The sequence below is a fragment of the Podarcis muralis genome, chromosome 12, assembly GCF_964188315.1.
Source record: "Podarcis muralis chromosome 12, rPodMur119.hap1.1, whole genome shotgun sequence".
Lineage (NCBI taxonomy): Eukaryota > Metazoa > Chordata > Lepidosauria > Squamata > Lacertidae > Podarcis > Podarcis muralis.
This window is the reverse complement of record NC_135666.1, coordinates 24,488,340-24,515,088: the sequence shown is the minus strand read 5'-3', so window position 1 is coordinate 24,515,088 and position 26,749 is coordinate 24,488,340. Positions and strand designations below refer to the sequence as shown.

At 41.5% G+C, this 26,749-nt stretch overlaps 1 protein-coding gene across 6 annotated transcripts in view; it reads left to right on the top strand.

Moving 5' to 3' along the window:
• MALRD1 (MAM and LDL receptor class A domain containing 1) overlaps positions 1-26,749 on the top strand; it is a 233,090-nt gene that overhangs the window by 134,544 nt on the left and 71,797 nt on the right. For all 6 annotated transcript variants that reach the window (XM_028750688.2, XM_077936862.1, XM_028750689.2 and 3 more), the window contains 3 exons: positions 8,313-8,493; positions 15,103-15,231; positions 21,097-21,258. In XM_028750688.2, the coding sequence (XP_028606521.2) occupies positions 8,313-8,493; positions 15,103-15,231; positions 21,097-21,258 (472 nt within the window). The remainder of the gene's footprint in view (positions 1-8,312; positions 8,494-15,102; positions 15,232-21,096; positions 21,259-26,749) is intronic.

Genomic DNA, 26,749 nt, shown 5'->3' with positions numbered 1-26,749 from the left:
ACACTTCCCTGCAGCAACTTCAGGAATTCTTAATGCAGATTGTCATGCGTGATGATTCTGTGTGTGTATAACTTGCTACAGGCACACACATACAGATAGAGATTTAGGTGAACATTCAATGGGACTTATTCCTAGGTAAGTCTCATTGCCCAGGCCCTTATGTCTAAGATTGCAGCAATCCAGCAAAAGGATGGATTGAAATTAGTAGTATACCTTTCCCATGTGAAAATGATTATGCTCTCAAATTAGTGGAATATTTCATCTCACACCACAAGAGGGAGTATTTTATTCCTGTTTGGGATATAATTTATATTGACAGATGATGTGCATTAAATAATGCAATTTAAAATGCGAAGTACTAAGTCCCTCTCTCGCTTGAGTCCCTGAAGACCACAAGTTAAGCTGAAAATTGGTAACTGATGGCCATCCTTTGCTATAATAAATAGGGTATTTCCAGATGCTGGCTTTCTCCAGAGGCAAAGGTGCCTTTGTGAGTGACTGGCACACTAATACACCAGAAGCTCACAAGGCAGCCTTAGTTGTTCTGATTCTTAGTTTGTCTCCTACTAGTCACAAAATGCTAGCATGTTTCCCTCAAATGTACAAGCATCCAAATACAGTCATACCTCGGGTTGAATGCGCTTCGGGTTGAGCGCTTTTGAGTTGCGCTCCGCAGCAACCTGGAAGTAACGGAGCACGTTACTTCCGGGTTTTGCCACTTGCGCATGCGCAGACGCTTAAAATGACGTCACGCGCATGCACAGAAGCGGCGAAAAGCGACGCATGTGTGCGCAGACATGCCGTTGCTAGTTGCATTTGCTTTTAGATGCGAACAGGGCTCCAGAATGGATTCTGTTCGTATCTAGAGGTACCACTGTAGCAGCATTGGTGGGACATCAATGGATGTCCCAAATTCATCACAGAAGCACTATACCTTTATAACAACCACCTGTTCTTTGGGGTACTTCTCTTTGACTTTGGGTTTGCAGCTACAATGACTAGAAATGCTAGCACTGAGAACTTAGAACTGGAAGATCAAGATTTCAGGAGAGAGAGGCAGGCAGGCAAAGACCACTTCATGGCCTGTTCCAGAATGACTTTCCTCTCCCCTAACCCAAGACAAGCTACCATAGGTGCCCCCCCAATGTCTGTTGGTGCAGGGCTGAGCTCCTCCAATCATGAATGGGTGGAGGAGGCCAAGCATGGAGATGGACTCTGCACTCAGACTCCAACCCAACCGTCTGCCTCTTCATGATATGCATGCAACATGCATGTTGAGGGGTTGGAAGAGGCTAAGCACTGGCCTCTTGAGTTGAAGGCATCCATCTGAAGTCCATGTACCCGAAACCCTGGAGTGGTGGCAGAACGATGACCCCTTTTCCTTCCCTTCCCAACCCTACCACTGTGCTGTCTTCCAATGGGTTGCTGCTTCTGCTGCACCTGCTGGTCCAGTCACCAAGGCAGGGTGAGCAGGGACTACGAGTCCTATCACGCCTTGACTCCCCTCTGCCAAGCTCACTTCCTCTGTTGGCAGATGTATGGGCACTGGGCGGGGGGAGTTAAATAACACTGATTATATGTTCGATTGTGGCATCTCTCGTTCCTCGGACAGCTTGAGCTATGTGTGAGAGGATGTGAACAGTTTGAAGCTGGGAATTATTTACAGTGTTGGAGAGCCTCCAACGGACAATAATGTGTAAAGGTCACAACTAGGTGAGATTTAGTAGAGTGGTCAGAGGCAAAGTGTCGCTTTTGTTTTATTCTCTGCATTCTTTGGGGATTTGAGGGGTGGAAGCATAAACAAAGAATTGCAAAGGATGAAGAAATTTCACTACATAAACCAGCGTGACCTCTTTATTCCTGGAAAGAAATATAAAGTGGATTTGGAAATCACAATAAATAATTTATGGGAGTCCAGATGACTGACAAAAGGCAAACAGTGCGCCTATGTTTTTTAACTTGTTTGTGGAGAGAAAAGAGTGAGATGGAGAGATGCTTTTTTCCACTGTTTTTTCTTCCAGTATGTCAGTTGCTGTAGACAAACATTTCCTTGCTCTAATGATAGGGAATCAAAGAAAGTGTATGTTAATCTGTCCAGTCTGTCTTCAGGTTATTGATTTTTTATTGTAAAGAAAGAAAAGGGTTATAAAATACAGTCCATAGGTTTTTGCTACAATTGAATTGCTACTGAAATGTTTGTTTTAATTTCAGCTTCCATCAAAAGTAATACACATTTCTCCAAAACGTTGGTAACAGCTACACTATCATTTCCCAGCTCAGTTTTCTACAACAGGGATTTGATGTCAGCAAATCTAACAGGGTTAAAAAAAAAAAAACTTCAGAGAGAACTTAGTCTGTTGACAGGAACACAAATGGAGTAGAAATGTTAACAAATTACAAATCCTGTTACCTGGACAAACAATAGTGAAGTACTATTGGAAAACTGTCTCAGAATTAAAAATATCTTCATTAAACTTGCCTCCAAGGATCACAGGGTAGCTTATAAAAACCCTCCTTATTTTATCCTCATAATAACCCTGTGAGGTAGGTTACTCTGTGACTATCATGGCAGAGTGGGGATTAAAACCTGCATCTCCCTGGTCATAATCACCACTCTAACCACTATACCACAGTAACTTGGCACTCAGCAATACAGCTGCAAATAAAACATATTAAGTATGTTTTGAGTGCAATATACAATGTGACACTAGATGGCGATGGTGAGCCTTATGGAAAATTCAATGTCTTTTTAAAAATGCAGAACGTTTTTTATATGTGTGTAGATTCCACCCTAGTCTTCTCTACATTGGTCAGTTGGGTGATTCAACCTCCCTGAAAGAAAGGTGGTATATAGTCGGTTGTCTTACTGATTGTAGCCAGTCATGTTAACAATTGTTCTTCACTACTTTTACAGATTTTATGTTGCTGTATGCTGTCCTGACATTTTATGAGCGGGCAGTATATAAATACTTCAATAAATATATTAAATAAGTAAATGTAATAATAAATAAAAAGCATAAGGGTCAAAGAAGCTAACTAGAGAGGAATAATAGGCTCAGGCAGTGATGGAATGGGTAATAATATAGCTAATTCTGATTTGATATTTCTGTTCCTTGAGCCCTAGTAACAGGCAGATTTAGGGGAGCATAACGGGTTCAGTCACACTGGGCATGGAGCCTCAGGGACACCACTAGGGGTACCATAACTCTGATGTAGAATGGAGCATGAGGCAGGGGGGCACTGAATATTGGCGTAGCAAAGGCACCACTAGTACTAAGTTAATTCAAAAACAGGGAAAAAACTATTTAGAAAGATGCTGGCTGGTATCTCTCTGCCTAGGATTTTGACTAACCCTCAGATGAAATAATAAACATAGCTTGGAGCAGTGGCATAGTGTGGGGGGTGCAGGGGGGGCCGGCCGCACCGGGCGCAACATCTGGGGTTAGGGCAAATCCATGGGTTAGGGGGCGCAAATCCACAGGTTAGGGGGCGCAAATCCATGGGTTAGGGGGCGCAAATTACTTGCCTTGCCCCGGGTGCTGACAGCCCACGCTACGCCACTGGCTTGGAGGCAAGGGTGGAAGTAAGGGAGGGGTCTAAAGCCTAACTACAGAAAGAAAAACAAAAAAATTCCTTCCAGTAGCACCTTAAAGACCAACTAAGTTAGTTCTTGGTATCAGCTTTCGTGTGCATGCACACTTCTTCAGATACACTGAAACAGAAGTTGCCAGATCCTTCTATATAGTGAGAAGGTGGGGAGGGGTATTACTCAGAAGGGTGGTGGGAATGGGTGATTGGCAGATAGCTGTGATGAGCCTGTTGACGACTCTTAACGACTGCAATAGGTCTTACAGGAAACTTAGTTGGTCTTTAAGGTGCTACTGGAAGGAATTTTTTTGTTTTGACTATGGCAGACCAACACGGCTACCTATCTGTTACAGAAAGAAAGAAGCCTGCTGTCTTGAGATCCATCATGGAGACAGTGCAGTTTAGAAAAGAGTTGTGTGTATCAGCTTCCTGGGATTGTCCTAAAATGGAATTGACCATGTGGGTAGCCCAATTAATTAAGGAGGGGTGTGCTTTCCATCTCACAATCATACCCAATGGGGAATTATTCGCTGAATTAAGGGGTTAATTGTGTTTAGATATGGCACTGGATTCTGGAATTAATTTAAGGTGATTCACACAGTAGGCTTTCCCTGTCCACCACAGTGATACACTCACGGCTCAGAGCAAAGTCAGATCACACATACAGTCTCAGACCATATGGTAAGTTCCAGTTGAACTTCTCAGTAAGGCTTCCCTTCAGCTGGTGATTGGTACTGTCAACGTGCACAGTGCTCACAGTGTTTTAAAATAGTGTCCTTGCACACAGCAATGGCATGCATATAGCTCAAGCACTCGCAGTCCCCAAAGAACTGACAACAATGATCTTGTGGTGAAAGTAGAATCTGTTTTTCTTCTCCAAGCAAACTCCATAATATGTTATATTGAAAAATATGGTTTCGAACCTTTCAAACAGAATTTAAGAATGTTGTCCTATTTATACTTGAATATTTTCATGCATTTGATGTTTTATTAAGTATTTATAAATTTTGAAACAGAAGAAGCTAAGCAGCGTAATAGTAATGGGCTCTTCCAGCAGTTCCAGATCCAGAAATGTTTACAAGATTTGCAAAATAGCCATTTACGTATCTGATCCAAATGGCCTTTGGTATCTGAACTCATTTCAGTGGTGCTATTCCCTATGCAACAGATAAAGCATATCTGTAAACGTGTCTAAAGGATTATGGGCCTTACTGCTTCAATACTAGAAATGTCTAATTCACTTTATTATCAGTAAATACTTAAATGGATCAATTTTGCATTATAATTTTCCATTATTAATTTCCACTTCAGTTAAAGCTTCTGCTTAATTCCCCAATCAATGGCTAGCTCTTTTATTAATTAATCAGACTCTTCCTATTAATAATGTTTTGTAATGTTTTCCCACAGAAAAGAGATTTCAAGGGCAAACTGCATGTATGTGTAAAGACAACTAAAAGAATAGATGCAATTAAGTGCTTTGAATCTTTGTATTCACATATATATATGCCCCCACACACTTCCATGATGCAGAACTATCCAAATTTGTCCCTTGGAGTTTGTTATTCTCACATACTTCACTGACAAATTTGTCTAAGTTGTCTCTATATCTAGGGTTGCCATATTTCAAAAAGTAAAATTCCTGAAACCCATAAAATTGTTTAGCTTTTTTTAGTAAACCACCCCACTGACTACTCTAGAATCATGGTGGTGGGGTGGCAAAAGAGAAAAGTGCACTCAATGGGCTTTATGGAGGAGGAAGAACAGAAGAGGAAGAGGAGGCAAAAAGGAGAAAGTGTTAGGAGTGTTCTACTCTCATGTAGGACCCTGGCAGAGACACATGCCCGACTGGCATGTTGTCTCCCTCCTGGTCGATCGTTCAAAAGCTTTCTCCAACCCGAACATCACAGCGACTGATGCCTTGGAGACATCAGCACACTTAGGGATCTGCAAAGTATTCGCAGTTTGTATAACAGAACCCAGTAGCACAGCATTTTGGCTAATCTAAGTTTATTTACATATAATACACTCGGAGCATTCTGCTTTAGCTCCTTCCTCTTTCTCATCAGACAGCAAAGAGAGAAAGAACAAAGGACAACAGTCCCACTTCATGGAACACGTCCCACACTGTGGAATGAAAACATACACTGTCATGTGATAGACAGCAATCCCATGACTGCAGACACTGGGAATGAATCTCCAACTCAAAGATGGCCATACTGCAGCTGGGAGTACATTTGCACTCACCATTCAGGAGAAAAGAGGTTTTCTTCTTCAAATTTTTAGGAATATATTGATAAACACACAGGACATGTTTAGGTACTAGAGTGTAGAGAGAAGTAAGTAAGTAGCAGGCACTGTATTGCAAGCAACAAGTGCTGCCTTATGAGTAGCCTCTGTGCATGGAGTACTTTCTACCCATTTTACTTTCTACCAGCTGAGGTTGCTGCACCTCAAGCTGACAATTATGCATGCTGTGGAGTGTGTGCCACTGTTCAAGCCTATCCGCCATGTCTACTCAAAGGTAAGTCCCACTGAATTCAATGGGACTTATTCCAGTCAAGTATATGTATGACTGCAGTCCAAGAAGATGTAATTCTCATTCAGTTAAATGCTTCAATCCACTTTAATGATACTGGTTGTAGGCCAAATGTGGCCTTGACATGAATAATGAATGGATTTTTAGCATTCCAAGTGAGGAAGGTTCAGAAGTCATTGTAGGCAAATTTGTTGTGTAAGCCAACATTGATTTTCATTGGCATTCGTATTGTTTCTATAGCTAAGTACTAATTGGGGCCTTGTTTGTTTTAGTTTGCTGTTAATCATCCCATAGCTGCCAAATCAACTGCACATAAGAGAGACCTAGAGCAAAGGCTATGTATTCAGAAAAATCTGTGTTCACTCCCTGGAATTGACTGCACTAGTAGAAGTGTTTTATATATCTCTATCCACACATATAGTGGAATCAGTTAAATTATTCTGTTCATTCATGTGCCGTTGAACTAATGTTGACTTGAGCATGTGCATAGGAGTAGTCTGCTGGTTGCATATTTGAACTACATAGTGTTAGCTTTTTTGCTGGATATTATAACTATAAATATATTATGCTGAGTATAACCATGTTAAATATTTATTCTAAAATGATGCATCTTAGCTACTGAGTTTGTGGTCACCGGTGCCAGGTAGGGATGGATCCATCAGTCTATTTCCAATGTCTGTAAATTTCACATTCATTCATAAGTCCCTTTTTGTCTTCTGGTGTCTTTGACACCGTTAACTAACTGATCTATCTGGTCAGGTGCCCTTATCTATTACTTGTTAAGTTGTATTTTTAAGTAGTATGTGATTCTGGATTCTTGCCTTAATATGGGGTTGTTCCCTTGTAGTCCTATAGTTGTAGTAAAATATAATCTAGCCCTTGGGTTGCATGCTGTCAGAGCACCTTACCCCAAAGTTGGAGGCTTTGTGAGGATTGCCTATTTGTGTGAATCTCCTATGTACACAATACAGAAAATGTTAACAAAATCAGTAGTGTATTTTCAGACCAAAAAAAGATTGCCTCCAGGCGCTGCATAATATATTTTACTTTTGTGGCACCTTAAATTGCGGGTGTTGTGTAACCCAGCCGTAGCTTTGCCATGTAATAAGAAAATTTGCTCATTTTAGCTGCTTGGATGATTTGAAGCCTGAAAAAGTAGCAGCTGGGAAAGGCATCAAGAATGATGTAACACTTTTGAAAATAGGTCCTGTACGTGACAATTTGTACTTAACTGTCTGTTCATTGAAGAATCAGATTTATCGTCACCATCTGTTTATTTATATGCACTTTCCCACAAAAATTTGCCCAAGTGGCTCACAATGTATCAAACAAACAACAATAATATCTCAATTCAAAAAGCAAGAACAAAATAATCAGCATGTAAATAAATCCATACATGATCTAAAACAACATATAAAACAATACAAATATGCTAACCTAATGTAACAGCTTAAAAGTACAGATCAGAGAGAATAATGTCCAAAACAGAAGCAAAATGGTAGTGTACAAATCTTGGGAGAAAGTCATTGTTCCCTAAGGACATTTCACAGAAGCTTACTATAATTAGCTTACATGTATTGAATGGTAGGAACACCTCTCACTTGTGGCAGCCTTTACTCCCAGCTCTGACCTGGGTCTCCTCTCTCAGTCATTACCCTGACTCTCACCTGCACAGGTAAAGATTTCCAGTCTTCCTTCAAGACCAACATAACCCCTTCCTGAAAGTTTGACTTGATTATAAAAGTTGTGTTGTATGTAATGCAACAGTGAAAGTAGAGGATGCCTGAGTGAGTTACATCATTTCCCATGCATCAGGAATCTTGTGCAATGTGACCCTTTGCACATTTACCCATAGATGTTTAAGTTTTCTCTTTTCATGAACCAAGGACAGTGGTTGCATGACTCACTTGCACATTCCCTTTCAGTCTTTATTCTCTGCTGTAAGTCAGGGGTTGCCAACATGGCACCCTCCAGTTGTTGTTGGGCTGCAACTCCAAACACTTCCAGCCACTATGGCCAGTGGTCAGGGATGTTTGTGGCGGTACCTTGCAGATGATGACTAGCCCTGCTTAAACTAACAGTTTCTTGTAACTTTCACTTTCTCTTACCCACATTTCATACTCACGGCAGAGGCAAATTTAGCATTCTGAGTTTTGCATTCACTCAAGCTTTATTCTTTTCTTTGAAGACTGGGAGTGGTCTTTCAAAGGTTTGGAGTGATTCTGGAGACTATGGTGGCCTTTGGAAGAAAGCAGAAATACATCTGGGGAAGCTGAGAAATTTTGAAGTTCTGTTTGAAGGCATTCGGATCAAGGATCTTGGAGGAGGAGCAGCAATAGATGACATTGTCTATGAGAACTGCAGCACAGGTAAGGACTTCTTACTTAAAATGGTATGTGCTGAAAAAATAAATGCATAGAAATGTTTTGGTTTTTTTAAAGCAATGCAATAATGGTCAGGTTGACACGTAACACTAAGCCAAGTTCATTGTCTTTGTTCAACTCATCAACTCGAGCAGTTTCAAGAAGCATAGGCCTTCAGTATATTAAATAATAAATTTACAGCTTATTAAAAAATAAAATCACAGCTATATTTTTCTGTTTGGTGGTTATGACAGTGTCCTTACCTTCTATCCCAGGAATAGCTAACATGGTGCCCTCCAGGTGCGGTGGACTACAATTCCTCTCATTGCTGCCCATTGGAATGTAGTCCAAAACCTATGGCGGGCACCGCTTTGCCCCCTCCTGTTCTATCTCCTCTGCATTATTCTCACACATGGATGCCCAAACATTAGTCCTTTTTGTCTCAAGTGTCTGCTACCACATTCTTGGGGTGTGATTCACTCTACAGCAAGAAACAGAAATTCGCAGAAATGTAGAAAGCCAGATTCAGATATTATGACTTTATGACAAATCTATGGTCGCAGCTGGGATTATCTGTATCTCAATGTCTTCACCAACAAATCTTTCCAATTGTGTGTGGATCCTCCTGCCAAGGCTTCACTGCCTACAGGCAGAATTCTCTAAGAGTCAATATAATTTGTTAAGCTTGTTTTATGTCAGAATCAACACAAATCTTCTGATTAGCCCTGGCTGAGTAAAAATCCCCACAGATTTTTGAACTGATAGCACACCTTATTTGATACGACTTCTCGCTACTGCCTGAGGAAATGCTTTATCAACTTTTCCCCAGAAACAGCTGTCCATAGCCACACATGTTACTGACAGTATGGTGCTGTTCCTATATCTAATCAACTGGCAAAACACCCTGATACAAAAATACCTGAAAATGAAAGTGCTTATCAAATGTATTTTGAGGAATCCTGCTAAGCTTTATTGCTCTTTGGTAGAATTCTACTTCCAAGAAATCTTTCTGAACTTGTACCTAAATAAATAAATATACATTTTGTTCATCCCATGGATCCAAGACCTTAGTTCCAAGTTCTTCACTTTCTGTTCCTGAACAGTTTTTAAACTATGGCAGTTGCCTTTATAGAAAAGTGGAAAGGGGAATCACTGAGGGCACAACCCACAAAGGATGTTTTCTTCTGTAAGATCCCTTTAGATAAAAGGTTACCGTCTGAATTCAAAGGCAGTTTGGTTACTAAACGCTTTACGGCTTTTAAAGAAGGGAATTGTTGGTGGAATAGTCTCCTGCATGTGGCATTTTCCCTTTAAGAAGTTCTCCTCTCAGAGAAAGAGTTCATTCATCAGTCATCCTTTTTATTAGTGATTTAACATTCACACCTCCTCTTCTTTGCCTCCTCCTTCATTTAATACAGGCTGTGCATCTTCAGAACACAGTTGCTCATTATTCCTTAAGATAGGAAGAGCTACAGCTAATTAACTATTGTCCACAGTACATCTAATTCAAAGAAATGCAGGATAAAAAGAAACCCAAATCAACAAACAAAATATTAAAGCCTTCTTTTTCTGTTTGTTTTCCTCCCTTTAATTTCTTTTTATACTTAAAAGTGATCGTCCTTGTTTTCATTTGGATTCACAGGAGCAACATTCATAGAAACAATATAACCTTCAAAGAAACAATATAACCTTCAAAGAAACAATATAGCATCAAGAGAAAAAGAGGGAGAGGGAGAGAGATACCTGCCTTTACAATTTTTTTTTGTTTCAATGCAACACTTTATTCACCTCCTGATTCACATCCACACTCAAAAGTTCTCTATTTTGAAAGTAGTGTGTCAATGGCGCTCTTAAAAACATAGCATGACAGCACTTATATGTTAAGTATTTTTAGAACTCTTCCCAATTTTAACTTTGATGTCTACCACAATAATTTAAAAGCTGGTAAAATATTTGCATGACTAGCTATTTAATCATAATAATAATCCTTCTTGAGAGTGTGCCACAGACATGGTCCAAGATTCATAAGTTTTGATTTTTATCATATGCACTGAATCACAGCACCTGTGCATGGCTGGCATTTTTTTTTTTCCTGTTGGCTACTTCAATTCTTCCCACTGTGAGTGATGCTTTGTGCTAACATGATTACATTTGGTATCTGTCCCCAGTGTCATTGATCATTTGCTGTGGGTGAAATTTTTTCAGACTGTTACAAACTATTCAGGGCTTGCTCATCAATAGTATATTATAAATGCAGAAGGCCCAGCAGGGGGCTGACATAATTACTAAGACAAGAAAAAAGAGAGAGCAGCACATATTAACAGAGAAAGGAGAAAGCCCAGGCCAGGATTGTACAGACGTGGTTTGTTTTATAAACGTCATATAAAATACCATATGCCCATTAAAAAAATTCTAATAGATTTTAACCTACTAAAGCTATTCAGCTACCAATTTCACCCAGCACTTAGCATGTATACATTTATACATTGCTGCTGCTCTCTATGCATTCAAAGCACTTAAGATTATCTCAGGAATCGGTACAACAAACAGTAAGGAAAATGAAATGCATCGCAATAGCAGTGAAGGACATTGATATTACAGCTTTTTATATTGATCATCAGGCAGGAGTATATTTTTGCAAGTTTTGCATATATAATTTCCCCACAAAGCTTCTCACAAGAGGATCCCAACTGTTCTTTTTGTATTTGAGGCATAATTATAGTTTCTTTTCCACCCCCCAAAAAAACTTTTATAGAAAAGCATTGAATAGAATTAAATCATAATTTATCATTTACCAAGGGGGGAAAATAGCAATTTCAAGAAAGGCCACACAATTATTCCAAGGATAACTTTTTAAAACTAAGAGTAATTATTTGCAGTACTGGGGGGGGGGGGGAGCAAGAAGGGAATGCTGGGAGAAATGAAGGAGAAGCTATCCATGTCCTTCTTGCTGTACTCAAACATCCTCTTCTATTCCTCTGCTGCCTTCCATGTAGTAATTTAGAATGGATATTTCCTCAAGAAGCAAACACCCATATACAGCCATCAGCTGAACTTAACCTTCTCTAACTGAACACGCTAATGACACTCTTGCTCGTTAGAGTCTATTTAGCTTAAAGATACAGTAACAGATATCATCATGGGTTTGTGTGTGCGAAGGGGACTGCAGAACAGAAGAGAGGAGGAGCCACAGAAATGGGAGTGGTCTGTGCACAAGGCGGAGATAATAAAATGAAGGAGAAGGGATAAAGGCGAAAATCGGGTTGCAAAAGGGGGTTGCAAAAATGGTTGGAAGAGTCGGCCTGGAAATGGAGGTAAAGATGAAAACAGAGCTGCATAATAGGAGGGGAAGGTGGCACCATAATTCAACTAAAGGTGAATGGGGTTAGTTGAAATGTGTGGAAGAAGAAGAAGAAGAAGAAGAAGAAGAAGAAGAAGAAGAAGAGGAGGAGGAGGAGGAGGAGGAGGAGGAGGAGGAGGAGGAGTTTGGATTTGATATCCCGCCTTTCACTCCCTTTAAGGAGTCTCAAAGTGGCTAACATTCTCCTTTCCCTTCCTCCCCCACAACAAACACTCTGTGAGTGGGTTCCACAAAAGGAAGGAGGGACACGGGCATAGGAGTGAAGGTGAAAGCAGTGCAGTATAACAGAAGAGAGAAGTGGATTAAAAAATAGGCTTGAGGAGGTGAAAGGGGGATTGGTAGTTGCATGGGGTGGGAAGGGGAAAGTCTAGGGAATGTGAGGGGAGCTGGTAAGCAGAGTAAGCAGGGAACGTAGCTCTCTCTCCAAATAAATATATGTAGGTTGCAATATGAGTCAAACAATTATGGGGTCAAACTAAGGGTTTGGCCGTCCACAGCTTGTGCAGCTCTTTCAGTGCCTTGGCGTTCCTCTGTAGTTCAACAGCTCCCCATAGTTTACCTTGCAAGGACACTTGAGAAGCACAGCAGGCGAAAACGGGGAATGCATGCAAGTGCTATACTGCTTCATTAGATTTCTTCGTCATTGCGCTTTCTGTTTCTCCAACATGTTACTCTTGGCTGGTTCAGAGCAAACTAGTTGAATTATATTTGGGGAAACAAATTTTATTTTATTTTTTTCTCTGGCATCCTTTTTAGTTTGTTCAGTTTATCTTGTTTTTGTGAAAGTATCCTGAATTTAAAATGAAAAAATGCTCCTAATTATGACAAACACTATTCTGAGTGAAAACCATTTTCTTTCTTCCTTAATGAAATGTCAACATTCAGCCAAGAGCTGAAAAACTGGTAAAGGGATACCTTGCATTTAGTAGGGACGGGGGAGAAGCTTGGTTTAAATCGCAAATTCACATTTAAAGAAACAGTCGCACAAACGGAAATACAACTAAACTTCTCTGAATTTTGTAATGCAGTTCTCTAACCAACACATGTGTATATTAGGGGAATAGCTCTGGGAAGCATGAAGGCAATTGCTCTTGCCTGCTGTTGCTTTTGTATTCATGTAAGTAACCCCTAAACTTGGATATTTCATATTGTCATCATGACTAGTGTCCACCAGTCCACAAGTAAAGCCAAAGATTAATTTCTCCACATTGAAAGAAGAGGAAGATGTCCTCTGTGCATTTGAATTCATTGCCCATCTTGGAGTGCTGAGGTTGGGATTCAAGTGTGTTTCAGGATCCTACACTTGTGGTACCATCTTCTCCTCTGTTGCTTATATTTGTGTGTTGCCTTGTCCTTACATCTCCAGTTGTAGTAGTACAGTTGGCGTTCCTGGTATGTTTGTATTTTCAGCCCAGAAGCAGAATATCTTAATACAATTGTTAGCAATAAAGCCACTTTGCTGGCTCATTTTGGATACACATTGCTCTTTCATCCGTTTACCCAGCACCAAGTTCTCTCTTGTGAACGCTTAAGTTTTATGAACAGGGTGATGTAGCCTCATGTTGTGCGCTTTGATAGGTGTGGTGTGCGTTCTGTCGCTCAGTCAATATGCTTGTGGGATGCCTTGGTTCGCTGACGTTTGTCAGAAGAACCGCATACCTGATTCACCAGGAGTGGTGATTGTGGCCCAGTGTGGTCACCTGGAATCAGGGGGAGGGGCTGTCTTTTGGCTTCCCGCACAGCCAGTGGATGATGTCAGCTCCTCTGTTGACCACAGGAGTTGTCAGGAGTCACCTGCAAAATTCAAATGTGAAATGGCCTATTATGGCCAGGAAAGGAGGAGGATAAATGTCGGCTGTACTTTTTCCTAGCAGCGCACTCCAAGTTGGCTTTAGGTGTCTTTATTATGTCCTTCCATGCCCCCCGCCCCGGCTGGCCTTTGTGACTAACTGTACGTGCTCCTTCAATATTATCCTCCATCATGGCTTTTGGGCTGGAGAGGGAGGAGGTCGTCGGGTGTAATCTTGAGCTATCAGTTGATTTCAAAGTGAGTCTTTTAAACTTGTCTGCAGGTATATTATAGCCTCATTTGGGCATCTGCCTGAACATGCATGGGAGCAGGGGTGCACATGCAAGTTCAGCCACCAACTTCTCTGGGTACGTGGGCTCCTCTTAGACTTTTACATGTATAGCACAGCAGTTTGCCGAAGCTTCTAAGTGCAGTAGGTTGAACATGCTTGGAAAATTCCCCAGGATTGGAAATTCTGGCTGATCCTGCGACGTTTTCTGAGTGTGTTAAACCAAGCACACTTTGAAATCCCTTCAGACCTTCACGCTAAACAAATGAATATATTGAGATATGTATATCTGAGTCAGATTTTATGATAGGCCATTTTTTTCTTGCCTTCAGTATTCAGTATTACAGCATTTCAGTGTGCATTGGGTTTAAAATTTATTGTACACCCCAGTCAGCATATCATCATCATCCTTTTTTATTATCAAGCATGTTTTATTTTAAGTTTTGCTTTCAAGATATAGCATAACTGTAATATAAAAAGTAGGGTTTGTTCAACAGATTAACTGAAATGCAGTACTGTACTTGCATTTAACCTTCTGCTCAATTATTTTCACTGTTTATATTTGCTTGCTAGTTTGAGCAACCAGGAGACTACCTTGCTGGGTGTTTGTGTGTGTCCTAAGCTTTACTTTGCCCCTGCCCCCACCTTTCCTCAACTATACAGGAGCTGGAGCTGGCAAAAGAGAGATTTCCTGACTTACTCAAACTGTAGGAGTCCTCTGTTCTGCATTGCAAATGGCACTGAGAACTCCGTAATCTTGAAAACTCATGATGCAATGGTTTCCTTTGGGAAACAGGAGGAACTCTATGTCCGAGTTTGTGCATGCATATTGGGCTTCTCGTCATTGCTGTCTTTGTTCTATGTATTTTTGTCTTTACTGGCAATGAATGTTATCATACCCCCCATGCATCTGGAGACCAAACAAGGCAAATGAAGCGTTGTCCTCATGCTGAATTGAATTTCAGTCTGCTTAAAGCTTCTCATCCATTAAGCTCTGAATATGGGCGATAGAGCAGTCTAGGCAGGTACAAGCCATCATTAAAAGTGAGCGGGATTGAATAACATCTGTTGGAAGCAGAAAATCACTAAAGTGATGGTGCACAATGGGTAAACACATCAAAAAGGGCATTCTTTGATTTAATTAAAGTATTGATTTAGCTGTCCTGTTGGTTCCAGTTGGAGAGGATTCTGGGGTGTGCCCTACTGTTACCGACTTCGTATGTTGGAACAAGAAGTGCATTGAATCTCACCTTGTTTGTGACTACAAGGCTGACTGCAAAGACCTGTCTGATGAAGCTGATTGCAGTAAGTACTTCTATCTCTCTGCATTAATGTAAGCTGGTTTTTTTAAAGCTTAAGTGCTATAAAATAGCTACTCAGGACAGGATTGTTATGAACATGTTGCTTCTGAGCTGGCTCCCCTTGACTTCCCCCCCCTTTATATCTGGATACATTTGCTACACCAAAGAAGCTGCAATCCTATGACCACTTTCCTAGGAATAAGCCTAGGAAAGTCAACTAAAGTGGCCCTCCCCAGACCGCACTTGGAAGTTCCATAGCTCATCTGCTCCCCACTTGGCTTCAGGACAGAACCTCCACAGAGACACCTTCAGGGGTTGTATCTTGAGAAGTTGCACGTGCTTGGGGTCGGGGTGGTGCACCATGTCACCTCGCACCCAAAAATAAACTAAAGATTCCACTCAATGCTTTATCTGCTACACAAAACGGCACAAGCACTGCCGGCTTTTATCCTCCAGCACTGGACCGGAGTGAACACTTGTTCACTCTGGTCTGCCACCCAAGCCCTGCCCCCCCCAGGCTCTGATTGGCTAAAATATTCAGAATTCTGATGGGCTATGCCATCATCCCCCACACCTGGCTGAGGAGGATCCCAGCATCCGGCTGCAAGGGCGAAAGGACTTTTCCACCCTTGGGTGCCATGCCTGACCACAACCGCTGCCCACCCCAAATTTCAGTAAGTGACCCATATTAAACAAACTCTGATGCAGAAGAAAAATATGCCATATAATGCTAATATTTTAAAAACTTTGCCAATTCATTTCTTTAAAAAAAACACACACATTTCTTACTTCTGGGTAAGCTTGTATATAATTGGACTGGTTCACTTGGCCTTTTGTACCTTCCGTTTCTCCAGGTTGGTAAATCATGTACCCCTCTCCTACTCAGTGAATGCATTTCTGCTGTCTAGCATGACAGTGGGTGTAAATCTTCACAGAGTTTTGTATATTCTGATCTCACAGCAGCTATTCTTGCAGTGCTAATGGTAAGAGGTCAAAAAAGAATGAGCTAGAAATGGATGAATCTACTGTATGTATCATTTGGCATGTAGATGTCCAGAATTCTGCTGCACCCCATTTCCAAATTATTCTGTGGTTTTAAAAAGAAATACATGATTTAGAGGTAGAGAATGAGATTTTTTAAAAAATGGTTTGGTGTGGTTCATTATATTGGTAGGAGGTTATGCCTTGTTGGTTTGGCTGATATATCATGTGAACAAGAAGTCGTGATTGTTGGCTTTGGGAACAATTAGTTGGTCTTTCATGCTTGATTCCAATTCCTGAGTAGGTATTTATAAAGTAGAATTAAATAAGATAATATGCTGTATCTGTGGTTTATAGTTTTGTTACTTATTTCTTTTGGTTTAACCTTGGTGATTACCATGGTCATCCCTAGCCACGCATAGAATTGATGTCTAGCACTCCAGCCTTTTGTTAGATAGATAGATAGATAGATAGAGATATAAATTATATTCCCCTTTCACTTTAACCTCTGAATAAACTGACCAAGAGTGGCTGTATCATTATTTTGCTATGTAAACCTGTCTTAAATGCACCAGTCCATTTCAGTTTGGTCTCAGTGGCCTGCCATAAACAAAATGGTTGGGATGTGCTCAGGTGAAGAGGAAACAGAAATAGAGGTTAACCACTGAAATGGTTACATGTTAAGGAGCTCCTGCATCAGAAATAACTGCATATTTTATTATCAATTTTCCATAGAACTGATAAATCCAGATTAAATTAAGAAAAACAATGGGTTGATACTTAGATGATGATGGCCTGGTGTGGATGGTGCAGAAAACTTACATTGCATGAGCAACGAGGATTCCACAATAAACTGCTGTCTGGAAGCCCCCAGTGTTTCCCTTTTAACCATTTGAACTTCAAAACATTTTTTTCTGCCTTCCAGTCAGACAGTCTCCCACAGTTGTTATGCCCCTTAAACATCAGCAGTGGTAGTGATGTAGGGAAACTGCATGCGCACCTTGAAAGCACTTTCAATTTTGCTGAACTGCATTCAATTATGCATGGGTTTTATTAATAGCAGGCCTCGGTGCTGATGAACCATCTAGTCAAATGGCTTGGCATATTGAAATGAAAGCAATTTTAGAGACAAATGGAACAGTCCTTTCCCCGTCACCTGTAAATAGATTTGGTTTACATCAAAAAGAAAAGGATGTCAAGAAGGTGCAAACAGGCAGCTGACTTCATCGACCCAGCACATACTGCTCTTAAGTATTTATTGTAAACAATGCAAGCTGAATTACACTGGCAAGATATTGTGATTGAATTATTGTAGCCAGGTGATCTTTTTAGTAGTGATGAAATGGCAAGGCACAACATTTAAAGCATTTCAAAGTCTCATCCATTTCCGCGGTAGACAGAGATTATAAAAGAGTAGCCGCATTAGTCTGTTGCAGCAGAATTTGCAGAGTTTTGTGACACGTGGGAGACACATTTATCATGCCGTGAGCTTTGGGAGGCAAGAGCTTACTTCATCAGATGCACAGCACGGGAGGTGCTCAGTGCATCTGATAAAGAGCGCTGGAACTTGGATTTGTCATAGACCCTGACAGTGAGTCTGACACTGATTCAAAGGAAGAAGCAATCCCATATCTGGCCCCCAGCAAAGACCTAGATACTGACATAGTAGACATGCTTTACAGGACCCGTTTTGTTTGTTGCTTTTTTGATATTCCTAAAAGGCCCTGTTGGTTCATGTGGTCTTGTTTGGTGGCACTGCAGCACAGCATAAATGATTGCAATAACTCCCACTGCTTGATAACTGCCCTGATGGTGCAGTGAATAAAACGCCTGGGCTCTGCTGCCAGAAGCTCCCAGTTCTGCCCCCTGGTGCCGAGTAGAGGTAACTCATGTGAACCTTTCCCTATGCCTGGGGTGCCAGTTGGGTTGGAAAGAAAAGGCCAGTCTGTATTAGTCACATGTCGTCTCCTGCAGTATGGGACCTCACGATATGGAAGTAGCTCTGACACTGCTGGCATTGTATGTGAAGGGCACTTTAATCTCTGCTTGCTCCCAGTAGCTCCAAATTGTGGCTCTTGATTTTCTGACACTTATAGAAGAACTGTGCCTCTCAGGGCTGAAGTAGCACCCTTGTGACTACCTGGGTGGCATGGTAACAAGCTATGTCAATAGCGTTCACCTGGCATCTCCTGCATTCAGGTCTGAGCAGAGTCAACAATCCCATTTAGCCAAGAGTAATACTGCCCTGTTCATTCGGTTAGGAATACATTTAACAAGTACTACTGCAATTACTATGCTTTATGGTTTTGCATTGATCTGGCATGCTGAATAAATCTCTGTTGTTTCCTTTCTACAAGAGTGCTGGAGTATTCTATTGCATTGTTGGTTGTCGAAGATACCAAAAGTAATCCCACCTATTTAGATTGATTTCTTTTGCTCAGGCAAGGTGGTTTGTAATTGAAGACCAGATTCATTTATAGTCACATAATAAAAAGTGGGGAAATCGAGAGTTTTTCAGATACCAAAGAGGGGGGAAATCAATTTAAATTAAAGTCTTTTCAAATTCAAGTTAGCTCTTTAAACTTTTTCAGTTACAAGAATGGACAAAATACACAGAAAACATCTGAGCCTTTAGCACTGCTTCCCACATTTTGATCTAAGGTGCTTTCATGCATCACACAACATTTTCCCAAAATCCATTTCCAGTGTCTAAATAGAGAAATCATTTAGTCCGATGCCTGATATATGCGAGCACTTGCTCCTTAATAGACAAGAGAGTGTGTTGTCCTGCAAGTAGCTCTGTTTTATCAAGCTATATATTCATTATTTTTGTTTTACTTCTTTTTCCTTTGACCCACAGGAAATATCACTTGGGGGCTATAGCTGATGGTGAGCAGAGTCTGAGGCCCGGCAGGGTTGCCTAGTTCTTTCCCTCTCTCGGCTGCCTCATTCCTTCTCTACCTTTCCCTTGTTCTCACTTGCCCAGCAATCCATTCCCAGAGGGACAGCCCTAAGAGCAAGAGCAGGTCCACAGTGTTTGAAGTGCCAAATTACACTAAGACTCTTGTGGAATTAAGCCAAGGGCCAGAGTGGTGCCTCTGGGAACCCTACAGACAGGACCTCCTATCCATGTGGTTTTTGTTTTGTTTTGTTTTTTTTAAAAAATACATAAAACTGGGGGAGTTTTGCAGCAAATGCATCGCTGTCAACATCTACTCACCAGCAGCAACAGCCCCCATATCAGAGACACAAAAACAGACCCTGCATGTACAAATGCCTGCCAGCATAGGATGCATCCAATGAAATGGAATCTAGTTTCCAACAGCTGATGCAAGAATAAATGGATTCAGAGAAAAGAAAGAACATTTGAAAATTGAACTAAATAAGTCAGCCAGTGAAGAAGGATCAAGATAGCAGGAAGAAAGATTCACATTTATGTCAAAACAACAAGAAGTGAATGAGAAGCCAACTGGTTTGAATTCTCACGGGTGTATAAGGAATCTTACACTTCCAACAGTGCAGATGCACCTGATCCAAATCTGGCTTCTGCTACAGGTCCTTTCGTATGTTAACTTCCCTCCATGGCACCCAATAACAGTGCAGTCCTCTACTCAGAAGTTTAATGGTGCTTACTCCCTGTGTGTTTAGGATTGCAGCCAAAGCCACCCACAATGATTATGGCCTTGTTACTAGGTCACAGCCAGGCTAGGGAAATGCCCAAGAGAATCCAAAGTCACATGTGTGAAATATTTGGTTTCTCTCAAGTCTGTCTTTTTGGGTGAAGGTCCAAACATTAGTTTTCTTCTTACTATTTAAGCTGGCACATATTTCTGCTTTGCCTATGCAAAGACCTGCTTATATATCTCTCTCACCATCTGGAAAACCTGAGTGTTTCCCCCCAAAGCAGCAATACTTCTTTGCTGGGAGGTCATTTATCATCTTAACATATGTAAATTTGGATTTCTGCCGATGAAAGTTGCACCAGCTAACAAAGTTGTACTATCATTATTTTGGAAAATGTAATCATCATTTTTGACCTCCATCTGAACTGATGTGTCTCTCTCTAGTCTCCTTTTGTAAGCAGGTAAGACTCTTGCATTCGGCTGAGCTTCTGGAGACTCGTGGTGACTTCTTTCTTTGGCTTTTCATAAAGTTTCAAATGTTATTTTTACTATTTTAGTTGAATTATTTTAGTTTGTATGGATTGCTATCATTTTTATTTATTTAATTAATCGATTGATTGATTTTCTATACCGCCCTTCATCTAATTATCACAAGGTAATTTTCAATATAAAAAAATAATAATACACAACATAGGAACAAACAAAAGCAATAACACACAGTTTAAAAGGCCATAGATTTCATTAGCCAAAGACCTGGGAGAAGAGGAATGTTTTTGCCTGGCATCTAAAGATATGTAATAAAGGTACCAGATGAGCTTCCCTGGAGAGAGCATTCCACAAGTGGGAAGCCACTACAGAAAAGGCCTGTTCTTATGTTGCTGCCCTCCAAACCTCTCGCAAAGGAGGCACATGAAGAAGGGCCTCAGATTATTATTGCAGGGTCCAGATTGGTTCATATGGGGAGAGGCAGTCCTTTGTATCTTCAAATGGTTGTAAACCACTTTGTGAACAGACTTGTATTATTACAAGTAAATAAATAAATCAAGGATGGAGAACTGGATCTGACCAGTTTGACAGGTAGATGGGACTGTCCACTTGTAACAATGCACCAGGTTACCCATTTTCCCCACCCCTCCCCCCAATGGTGTGGATTTAAACCATGCAGGCACAGGACCCAATGATTGTTGGGCTATCAAAGCACCATCCTTGGCTCGAATGGAAGCTTCAAGGTTAATAAATAAATGTGGTTTTCTTTGTGTTGCCAGGCCAATATACCACCGTCCCAGGAAGCTGTAACTTTGAAACACAAGGCCATGACTGGACTGCTGTGTGTGGATATACACAAGATCCTGAAGATGAATTTGACTGGGACGTTCACAGCAAAGCTGTCATAGAACCAGGAGGTCCACTCAAGGATCACACACCAGGTAATACGCTGTTTTGGGGAAATGATTGAAAGCTGTTATTCCTGAAACAGATATCCTCAAGCCATTTGCTGAATGAGCCAGGTCAGTGGTGGACACGAAATCAATTTTGTGTGCTGTGCAAGGAGGCAAAGTACGGTGAGCAAATGCTACCGGGAACTAATTGGAAAATGCCAATGGATGTTTTGTTTTCTTTGGTGACAATGCAAGCATAAATAAGACACCACAGAAGACAGAGGAGAGATGGGCAAAACAGAGTGCATTGGATTTTGCCTGACAGTGCTGCCTGAACGGGAATAAAATAAGACAGCCTGACGTGGCCAGTTATCAGCTATTTTCATCATTGCTTTAGTTCACAACAGACAGTATAATTTTATAGGTTGTTCTTTTCAATGCAGCCCTGGTGATAGCATTCCCGATGCTCTGCTATGGTTGGGTGCATTTATTTATTCATCTCTCAAGAATGGGCTGCTAAATAATACATAAAGATACTAATTAATCAGAAATCCTTGGGAGAAAAGACTGTTCTGGTAGATTAAATATGCCTTCTGTACATTTGCCTGCATTTTTTAAAATAAAAAAACCTGTTAATTAAAGTGGCGCTTGTAAACTTTCCCCCTTCTAGGCCTATTTTGATGAAGAATTAAGAGTAACAAATAGTGTAACAATTGTTGACTACTGTGGCAACTGGCGCATCCAATCTTCTGTTATAGTAGGCTTATTTGTGCAAGTTGTCTAATGGATTTTCTAAATACTTCCATGGGTCATCACACAAGCATGATGAAGGAAGTATTTTGCTTTGATGGCTAGAGCTGTCATTGAAAAAGAATTCAGCTGAGTCCAGCTGATTCACACATGCATCATTTGATCATCTCTTGATTACATACAACATGGCTCTCAGCTGAATGTGTGAAACTCTCTCCATAGAAAGATAGTGACAAGGCTCACCAAATACCTAGAAAGGCAGAACAGGATTACAGTAGCAGGTCTCCCCAACCTCTGTGTCTTCAAGTCAGGTACAGAGCCAAATGCACATAAGCTCTAGAGAAAGATGGTTTGCTGAATGAACCAAGGAGGTAAGGACTGCCACTGAACCGCCCTTCACATTTTCTGTGTACTATACTCTTGCCTGAATAGAGCTATTATTTTTGAGTTTACTGTGGATGACAAAAAGTTCTAGCTGTAGGGACAATTGTGGCGATACTAGAAGTATTTGTTGTTGTTTGCATCCGTCTGTCTTGAGAGACAATGGAGTTCGTCTCTGGGGATGGTCAAACTGCTGCATAAGCAGCACGGAAGTAACCTCCCTAGGGCACAAGCCTGGGAAGTGTGTATGGAGGCCCTGGGCTGCCCAGACAACAGGACCTCCCTCTCGGCCTCACTGATGTGGTACACAGGAAAGCACAGCAATATGTTTGACACCAGCTTGGCTGCAGGAGTTGCTGGAAGGAGGCGCACAAGGCACCATCCAATCATCTTAAGGACTCCACTCCAGATTTGTGTAGGGTATACTTCTTAGCCTTTTTCTCTCCCAAAGATATCCTGCAAGGCTGCTGAGGTTTAGGTCACAGTTTTCTTTCTCCTAGATGGGCTATCTTCCCAGGTTGGTGAGCCCCATCTGCCTCTCACTTTGCTCTAGAACATGTGCAGAAACTGTCGTCTTGACCGTTGGACCTACTGTTGTTCTCGTCTTTGCATGTAAGGGAAGTCCAACCTTGCTGTATACAGTGGTACCTCGGGTTACATACGCTTCAGGTTACATTCGCTTTAGGTTACAGACTCCGCTAACCCAGAAATATTACCTTGGGTTAAGAACTTTGCTTCAGGATGAGAAGAGAAATTGTGCTCTGGCTGCACGGCAGCAGCTGGAGGCCCCATTAGCTAAAGTGGTGCTTCAGGTTAAATACAGTTTCAGGAACGAATTAAATACTTAACCCGAGGTACCACTGTACCTACATTACTAATCATATATGTTATAAAGAATGTTTTGCCTTTTTTTCTATAGACCAACAGAGCTTCAGTTATAGACTCCTTATCCATTGCAAATTTTTAGGCTAAATTTTGGGTCCTCCTTGAGTGTTTCTGCTTTGCTTGAACTCTGAGGCCCTGCTCCAGTTCCCTCAACATTGCAAGGCAGGGTGGGGCATCCCATTTACTCAAGGTTTTCAAGCAGCCCCACACAGCACTCTTGCTTGAGCTTCCAAAAACCATTTCAGACCTTTCTATTGACTAGACTAGAAGGTGTAGCCAAATGGCCTCTTGTTAAGCCCCTTCACATAAACCCACTAAAACTGTCAGATCTGGATTAAACGTGCCGTTGATTTGCTCCAGGAAGGTGATGTTTATGTACTTAGTAAAGATACCTGACAAATGAAGACAAAAAGTCAAATGACACATCATGTGGGAAACTTGCAATCAGGATCTTGTGAGGGTTTTCTTTTAAATTAAAAAATAATAATATTTTTTATTAGCCAGGAAAAGTGATTAGACTGGCATTTCAGTACAGGGAGGAAGCTTTAATAATCCCCCTCCCCCATGCCAGTTTCCCAGTTTCTCTCCTACACTCTGTCCAAGACAGCTACTTGCCCCATGGGACAATATGGGGGTCACTGATACTGCATAGCCAGTGGTGTTTTGTTCCTAGACAGTTGTATGCTGGAATTCTTTAAATAAGATAGAGATGGGGAAGCTTAGGCTCAGGGGCCAAATCCATCCTTTCTGGCCTCTCTTATCCTACCTTCAGAACTATCTTCAGACCACACCCTTCACCAGCCTTGCTTTGTACCCTTCTTGAGTGCTTCTGCCTTCCTTGAACTCTGAACTTACCTGAATAGAGGACTGAGTATGAAGAAACTAACCTACTGTACAAAGGGAAAATTTACACTCACCCCCTTTGCTTCTGACCTTGCCCACCACTGGAATGTGGTCCGCAGAAAGTTGCCCAAAAAGCAGTTTGGTGCTATGACTGAAAAAACTTTCCTCAACCTGGAATAATAATAATAATAAGGGACGCGGGTGGTGCTGTGGGTAAAAGCCTCAGCGCCTAGGACTTGCCAATCGCATGGTTGGCGGTTCGAATCCCCGCGGCGGGGTGCACTCCCATTGCTCGGTCCCAGCGCCTGCCAACCTAGCAGTTCGAAAGCACCCCCGGGTGCAAGTAGATAAATAGGGACCGCTTACCAGTGGGAAGGTAAACGGTGTTTCCGTGTGCGGCTCTGGCTCGCCAGAGCAGCGATGTCACGCTGGCCACGTGACCCGGAAGTGTCTGCAGACAGCGCTGGCTCCCGGCCTCTAGAGTGAGATGAGCGCACAACCCTAGAGTCTGGCAAGACTGGCCCGTACGGGCAGGGGTACCTTTACCTTTACCTTTAACCTGGAATAAGGGACTGAAAAACCATTAGATAACCTGCTTCAGGAAGTTCAAAGTGTTCTTCACCCTTCTTTGTGACAGTTGTCCAGTGGTATCTTTTTAGGGTATCTACTCATAGCCCAGGATAGGCAGTGAGAAGTGAGCATAACCCTATTGGAGCATCCTTAGCCCCAATATCAACCCTGATGAAGTTATCAGCCAGAAACCAGGTTGGCTGATTCAGGATACATACCCATCGCCTATGCCAAAGCTGGAATCTGGAATCAATAAAAGTTGTAGCCATTTCAATCCCAAGCTGGTGCCATGTCATTTTTGCTGCTTCTACACCTCCAACCACCTCCCCGGTGGCCCGCTGTGCCTGGGTTTGCAAAGATGATGGTTTCTATTATCCCACACAGAAGTGTGAGAGAGATAGTCTAAGGATGCTTTAGCTTCTAATGAAGTGCACTTGTTAGAACTTCCTTAGGTAGCTCTTTCTTTTGAACTAATCTCAAAGTCTTAATAGGTTTGTTTGCATTTCTTTTCCGGCAGAGGAGTGCCATCAGCATGACTTCATACAGACTGAGTACCGGATGCAAACATATTGTTCTAATTAAAGATAAGGATGAGGAATTTGAAAGAAACAAGAGGGGCTTAATAAACCTAACAATATTTTGAAGAATTAAAAAATGCCATTGTGGAGACGATCTATATGTCTCTGTATCGAACGTCCTTAGTATTGACCATGTTTTGCAGTTGTACATAAGTAACTAACAAACAGAAACTTTTGGAAGCATTATTTGGCTCTGTATTTCCCCCCTTTTTATTAGAAAACAGAGGGAAAATATTTAACTATTAAAGTAGAGAGGAAAAGGCCGTGGAGTGTTTCTGTCAGTGTTATAATTTGTATAAGTAAAATTATTAACTATTCATTATATATCCTTTCATTCATTATGCTATATAATTGACAATCCAAGCAGGTCTAACAGCAGTGGTTTTCTTTTCACAGAAACTGGTCACACTGCCACTGCCAAACCTAACTGAATCCTGTACCAAACAATTATATAATTAAACAGCAGTCCCAAAAAACCTCACAGCCTTCTGGAACATTTGATTTGTCTTTAGAAAAGATAAACATTTTAAGCGCCATTCCTGTCATTTCCTTGTTGCTTTCTAGACCCATAAGGAAACCACAGTGTTTACCGCAACTCCCTTGTCTCAGAAATGATTGGCACAATAATCTAGTGATCTTTCCTACCGCAGTCCCTGATAATATTTTTTTGCCACAATTGATTAGACATATCTTCAGTGATGAAATGGTCCTCTGAATCTACTAGCACAATTCCGGATTTTGTATTCCTTTTTTAAAAAAATAAATAAATTAATATTTATTAAAGTTTCAAAAAAGAGATACAAAAAACAAAAAGAAAAAATAATAATTCATTCATTACATTCCAGATTTTCAGTAACTTCTTCCCAGAACTTCCCCTCACCTCCCCTTTTTTTGCATTCCTAAGGGCAGTGCCACAATTAGGGAAAGGGTCATGGTCACCCAGGTAAAAGATGGTGGCTGGGTCATCCTTAGAGGGGTTCAGGAGTAAATCACACTGTGGGGGGGGGCACCCCCCTTTCCTTAATTTCCTCCTGCCACTACTGCCACTGCTCCTCTTCATGGTGATAGTGGTGTTAGCCTCTCCTCCTGTGCCACTTCCATTTTTTAAATTTACTTCAGTGGTAAGGCTATCTGCATCCCACTCTCCCTTTCTCCTTTGCTGTAGGAAGAAAGGAGGTAGAGAAGTAAAGAGCCTCACCAATTGAGTAGAGGTGTGTCCCCCAAAGTGTTTGCCATGGGTGGTTGTTCCTGTTGTCATTCCCCCCCCCCCCGGCCAGCCTTGGATGCTGGGATGTGGGGAAACCAATGGTAACAGCCTCCAGCTGCTTCTCCCAGCCATTCCTGTCTGTTGTGTGTGCCATGAGGCCTGCCCTACTCTCCTAAGCTAGCCTGCTGCCCTCAGGTGTGGTGGAAGATGCTGTTCCATCACCAGTGAAGATTCAACTGCTTGTCTGGTGTGCTTCTCTATGTTGAATTGGGGGAGGGCACCATCTTGTCCTTCCAGTCAGGCAGCAAAATGTCCTTCATCTACT